At 36.8% G+C, this 6265-nt stretch overlaps 1 protein-coding gene across 2 annotated transcripts; it reads left to right on the forward strand.

The window, feature by feature from the left end:
• The first annotated feature begins 2447 nt into the window (after positions 1–2447).
• Positions 2448–5819, forward strand: LOC111472945 (NAC domain-containing protein 53-like). 2 transcript variants are annotated; one of them, XM_023118535.1, is made up of 6 exons: positions 2448–2792; positions 2903–3177; positions 4015–4146; positions 4237–4551; positions 4876–5208; positions 5312–5819. In XM_023118535.1, exons 1-6 carry the CDS (start codon positions 2615–2617, stop codon positions 5597–5599), a joined length of 1521 nt encoding a protein of 506 aa, XP_022974303.1. In that variant the 5' UTR covers positions 2448–2614; the 3' UTR covers positions 5600–5819. The 2 variants fall into 2 exon arrangements, with proteins under 2 accessions (XP_022974303.1, XP_022974304.1); XM_023118536.1 differs by having other exon boundaries at positions 2450–2792; positions 4279–4551.
• The last annotated feature ends 446 nt before the right edge of the window (positions 5820–6265 follow it).

A 6265-nucleotide genomic window follows, 5' to 3' on the forward strand; every position in this document is an offset into this window, starting at 1 on the left:
CTAAGATTAAGATTATTTAGTGATAAGTTAAAAAGATTAGTAGTCCATTTGAATGTAGTCTAACTGATTTATGACATTCTCAAACAACATATCAGAGATACAAATCTCAAAGTGTTCGTGCATTAATCACGCTTGGCTAGAAAGGGATGAGACTACTTGTAAAACTGAGAGAATCTGTGAGTATGGCACCTTGCCACACATACCTTGATGGCCCATCAGAAGGATTGGTCTAGTTAGTTCGGCTTGAGGTGACTAGAGCAGGCCTTAGCTACCTCATGATGGCCATTCCATCACAATGCGCTCTTTCGGGTAGGTTTTGGTTAGCTTTCTTTGAGGTTGATGAATCACGATTGTTTTTACCATTTACCTCTAGTTTTGTCTTTGTATAGATCTATTTAAGCCTAGATTCAACTCGATTTCTTCACAAAACTTTTATATCTTGTTTTCACAAAGACACTGGAATAAACTTCATCGATTTTGGACAATAGAGCAAAAAGTTGATTGAGTTTTCTATTGAAATTATCTTTGATCTCTTAGAAAGTTAATGAAATAAGTTCGTTGGGATTGGATTGAGTTTTCAAAATCTACCCTCGGGTTGGAATTGGAGGCTCGATTTGGGGTATTGGTTCGAGATATTCTTAGCCTTCAATTTTTTAATAAAAATGGTTAAATTTTCGATTAAATGATGTACGGGAACTCGTGAATTTAAAAAAACATTCAAGAATTAACCCGGATTAAATCTTAGAGTTTGGAAGATTCTATTGGAATTAGAGATCATTTGGACAGTTGGACAGTTGGATATTTGGATATTTATTCAGCGGGTTAAGTCTAACGTTAATATGATAGCATATTTTGTTGTAGGGACCATTTTGCAAATATCCAAAATTCAGGGCCCTTTTAGCAGTTTTATATTTTAATATATTATTTATGAAAAAATCTATTTTTTTTTTTTTTTTTTTTTTTTTTTTTTTTTTTTTTTTTTTTTTTTTTTTTTTTTTTTTTTTTTTTTTTTTTTTTTTTTNTTTCCTTCTCCATCATTAATTAAAAATCAAGAAAATTTGGTAAAAGTGAGTAAAATGTACCATTCCTTCTCACAGCCTTAGATCCTTACAAAACTTTGGTGGAGTATTAAAATTCCATCCTTCAACATCTTAAACAAATATTATGAAACTCGAACATTATTTAAATTATCTAAAAGCCCCCAAAACAATAAGAAATCAATCTAAAGAAAAGTTTTGGAATAGATTACCTTAATGGTTAAGATCAAAAGTAAGAAAAACTCATTTCTAAACTCGCATTTGAATCACCTCACAACATAGTTTGATCAACACTACTTGAATGACGGTAACATACAAATCTAAATACAAAAAATGTAAAAATGATCATAATATGTAACTTTCATTATTGAAACCAAATAAAAAATCGAACTTGAAATAGTTGCGAAACAAAGTGGTTCAGACATGTGGAGTTTGGAGTAAGAAAATAAAAAAACAGGCAAAAAAATCTTCTCATTAAGTTTGCTTAATCTTTACTTTTGTTTTATTTTAAATAAAATTTTAATCAATTCTAATGTTTCTATATTGTGGATGAAACGTTTATTTCCAACCAAGACTACATGTAAAATAAAAGAGAAGAGCCGTTATTAAAGTTTTTGGAAGGCGCATTTGAGGCAAATTAGGTTTTTGAAGGAGGTGTCGGTATTACAACGAGTTAGTATCAATTTGGTCAATTTGGATCAGGCTGAGGAGACCGCCCTCGATATCCCATATTGAGGCTTTGAGCACAATGAGTATCATTGAGCATGCTGTTGTAAATTGTCATAAGTTTTGATTTGATTTTGTTATTTGGATTAGATTTGATTGTGGTATTTGAGGTAATTTGATGTCGGAATTTGGGAGAGTTTTGGGTGTCACATTGTATTTGTTGAGTGACATATTGTATTGGTGAGTCTTTGTAGTGTGATAGCGAGATATTCACTTGTAACACTTTGTTTATTAGTGATTGGTTGCTACCCGTAGATGTAGGGAAACTTCTTCTCTCCGAACCACGTAAATATCTTGGGGTCTATTTGTGTAATTTCGTTCATTGGTGGTGTGAGTACATTTGTTCTGCTTTTTGTGCATAACACATGCCCCACATGCCCTTGACTAAGCTTGAGTCGGTTTTGATCCAACAACATTGTGGCCTTGCCTTGTTTTCAAGTCAATGTTACTCCAAACAATGAGTGTGGTTTAGAACTTTGGTCGATTTACATCCAAAATTTGGCTTGATGGGTTAAAGAGTAGTGCAAATCGGTATTAGCCAAGCTTCCTATCACTTTCGAAAATTGTAATAATTTAGATAATGAGTCAAGTGTTGGCGCTTGAAGCTTCGGAGTGGTGCGGCTTGAATTGACAGTCACCAATAGCCACTCTCCTTTTCATATTCGCTTTCTAGTCATTAGCTTCTTTACGAAGTTGAAGACCTCCACTCTCACGGGCAGACTCCGATTCAGAGTCAATGGAAATCCCTCTACTTAATTCCTTCCTCCTCCTCCATTTCTCTTCGCTCCCCTACTCCTTTCTTCTTCTTCCCATAAACATACGCCACGAATCTTGTAGTTATCGCAAACTAGATGGCCGATTGCATCGTTCTTCCTTCTGGGGATTTATTGCCGGTCGGATTCCGCTTCCATCCGACGGATGAGGAGCTAATTAATCACTACCTGAAGAACAAGATGCTTGGAAGGGAATCCCTCGTTGATTACATCCGTCAAGTTGATATCTGCAAGTATGAGCCATGGGATCTTCCTTGTACGTTTAATGTTTATCCCTCTTTCTCGATCACATTTTTTTTCATTTCATGCCTTCGCATTTGCATTTGTCCGTCTCTACTTTCTCTAACGTTCTGTATCTCTTCGTAGTCCTTTCAAACGACCATACAAGTGAGCAGGAATGGTTTTTCTTTGCTGCCCAAGATTTGAAGTATTCCAATAGCCGTCGATCCAATAGGGCCACAAAAACCGGCTACTGGAAATCCACGGGCAAGGACCGCAAAATCTTGGCTCCACGAACCAAGAAGTTGATTGGTACCAAAAAGACTCTGGTCTTCTACAGTGGCCGGGTTTCAAATGGAATCAGGACCAATTGGGTCATACACGAGTATCATCTTCATTCCGATCCCCAGTTCGCGCAGCTGGTGATTTCCCTCATTCTTTGTCCCCTATTCATTTTTTCTTCGCGTCTCTCTACTCTAATTTCCTTTCTTTTGTGCTTCTGCTTATGTCCTCTCATGCTGCTCTCATGTGATTTTGAACGTTGAATCTTGATATGTACTAAAAGCTTGACTTTGATTAGGAAATATGAATTTAACCGTTGGGTTGAGGATGGTTGGGAGAGGAGTCCCTTGTCGACTAATTAAGGGGTTGATCATTGGTTTATAAGTAAGGAATATATTTCATAGGTATGAGGCCTTTTGGGAGAACCAAAGCAAAGACATGAGAGCTTAGGCTCAAATTGGACATTATCATACCATTGTGGAGGTTTATGGTTCCTAACATGGTATCAGAGTCATGCCCTTAACTTAGCCTTCTCAAATATCGAACAAAGAATTGTGAGCCTCGAAGGTGTAGTCAAAAGTGACTAAAGTGTCGAACAAATGGTGTACTTTGTTCGAGGGCTCCAAAGGAGTCGAGCCTCAATTAAGAGGAGGTTGTTCGAAGGCTCCATAGACCTCGGGGAGGCTCTATAGTGTACTTTGTTTGAGGGGAGGATTGTTAAGGATTGTTGGGAGAGGAGTCCCACCACGGCTAATTAAGGGGTTGATCATAGTTTATAAGTAAGGAATACATACCAAATTGGTTTGAGGCCTTTTGGAAAAATCAAAAGTAAAGCCATGAGAGCTTATGCTCAAAGTGGACAATATCATAGTATTGTGGAGATTCGTGATTCCTAACGATTTGCATTGGAGTATATGTTGGTCTAGTTTCTTGATGATGCTTAGTTTAACTGTCCCCCTGTCCTCTTTTTCATGCAGAGGCCGTTTGTTATTTGTCTCCTAAAGAAAAAGCTGGATGAGAATGATGTTTTGATATGTGATGAAGCTGAACAAAATGGTCTTATGAATTTGACGTTCGATAATGAAGTCTCAGTGAACCAAAATAAAGAGGTTAGAATTTAGAAAGATCAATCCCTGGACGTTGCCTAGTGCCTACTGCAGCATGATTTGTTTTAATAATCTTAGCATTCATATGTTCAGATTCCAGGAAATGGACAATCATTGTTTCCACCGAATCTCCAGGTTTCGGGTTACGATTTTTCTCAATTGGAGTCCCTTTTGTTTTGTGACCGGGAACCCATTTCAATGGATTTCCAAGCTAACAACAGCTACGGGACTCCCGTCGATAGACCTACTGATGAGGAAATCGATATTGAGGAGATTTATCTCCATGAAGGGACACCAAATAGTTCAACCAGTGGTTTCAACTGGAAGGAATTGCTCGAAAAGGTTGATCTAGACCAGGGTGGTGCACTCAAAGGTGACACTGGCATGTATGCAACTTTAAATCTGCAGGTAAAAAATGTTATAAATCTTTAAGTTTACACAAATGTCTTGGTGGAAATCCTTGACTGAAGAAATTGATTCGAGCTTTCTTAAACCATGTTTTTTCACTGTGATTCCACTTCTGATTTATGTCATGTTAGAAATTGTGAGAACGAAATATTCTTTATAAGAGTGTAAAAACTTCTTCCTAATAGACACGTTTTAAAAATGTTGAGGTATACCCAAAAGGAAAAGTCCAAAAAGTAGAATGTTGTCCAAAGAGTAGAGTGTTTGCTAGCGGTGCATTCGATTATTATTAGAGCTAAATAGTCTGTATTTCATTGTGCATTGCAGGGTAATTCTACTTCTCACAGCATGTTCGATGAACATAGTTCAAGGGTACCAACTCAAACTACGCCGATCATTAAAGAATCGCGTAGAAGCCCACTTACTTCAAAGATTTTCAAGTATGGAGGGGAAGAAGATCTTTCCTCTGTCCGGCCTCGTGGAGATGAACTTCAAACCAATGGCATTTCATACCTCAGTGATGACTCTGATAGGGAAACAATAACTTTAAGATTTCAAAGCCAACCCAGATCCGATAAGGTTGTAAACCACGCAAAGGATTCACAAAATGTCCAATGGAAGAGGAAAACTCAACTCCAAGTAGTATCATCCCCCGACAAGGTGAGAGAACAGAACAAAAATACTCAAAAATGTTCTTCTCATGAAACCAATTTGAATGACTTCAATTTTGCATGTCTTACATGAAACATCGTTTAATTTGCAGGCAAAAGCAGTTTCAAAGTGGAAGAAAGTTGATGGAGCAGCTGCAACTTCAAATAAAGACATTGTTGTAGACCGAGAAACTGAAGTTAAGAGTCGTGTAGCCCACCAGTCCAATTCAACTGGACGTGGGTCTGTTGAGAGTCGAGGAAAGCGTTGTTCTAGTATCCTGACTACAAAATGCATTCACCACAGATCAAGCTCCGCATCCGCCTATGTTGCCAGAGTATGTATAGGCCTTATTTTGTTCTTCGTAGTTGCAAGAGATATGCTGCTGGATGGAAATTGGTGATAAAATTTAGTACCCATATGGATATGATACAGGTAATTATGATACTCATAATAGCATGTTACTATGCATTACTGTAATTAAGGAAGGTGTTTAACTAAGTTGATAATAAGTTATTTCTTCTCGCGTGTTAGCTGTGTAAGCAAGTTAATAAGTTAAGCTGGTTGTGTTAAAGCTATCATTTTCTGTATAAATACGCTCATGGAGGAATGATTAATAATAATTTACGTTTTGTAAAAGGTCGAGTATGGATAATATCTAGTAAGAAACTCTCATATTCGGGTTAGATATACATACACATAGAATTAGCAAGTAAAATTTAAGGGACCGATTTTTTTTTTTAAAATAATGACCTGCCTTGGATCAGAATTGTCTAGCTCGATGTGAACCAACATGTAAAGACATTAACCATCTAAAAAAACCTTGAATCATCCATAACGCCCCAAAACATTACATAACCATGTATGAGGAAGGTCCCTTACTCTCTCAATCCAAAACTTGTTTAATTCAGCGTAATTCTTTGTCAACCAAAAACAACCAAGTATATGGTCAAGAACCTAACTCAAATTTATCTGCTTAATTTGTAATGGGCCCACAAGACATTTATAAGACTTACTAACTCAATCTTCTCCAACTCAGTTCTTAATTCATGTTCAATAAGTCTGAAAT

Source organism: Cucurbita maxima, unplaced genomic scaffold, assembly GCF_002738345.1.
Source record: "Cucurbita maxima cultivar Rimu unplaced genomic scaffold, Cmax_1.0 Cma_Scf00094, whole genome shotgun sequence".
In the NCBI taxonomy this organism is placed as follows: domain Eukaryota; kingdom Viridiplantae; phylum Streptophyta; class Magnoliopsida; order Cucurbitales; family Cucurbitaceae; genus Cucurbita; species Cucurbita maxima.

Bases quoted from the DNA above. Each gene is read 5' to 3' on its own strand.
- LOC111472945 (XM_023118535.1), top strand. From the start codon at position 2,615: ATGGCCGATTGCATCGTTCTTCCTTCTGGGGATTTATTGCCGGTCGGA. The intron at 2,793-2,902 runs GTACGTTTAATG...ATCTCTTCGTAG, and splicing joins TGAGCCATGGGATCTTCCTT to TCCTTTCAAACGACCATACA. The intron at 3,178-4,014 runs GTGATTTCCCTC...TTTTTCATGCAG, and splicing joins ATCCCCAGTTCGCGCAGCTG to AGGCCGTTTGTTATTTGTCT.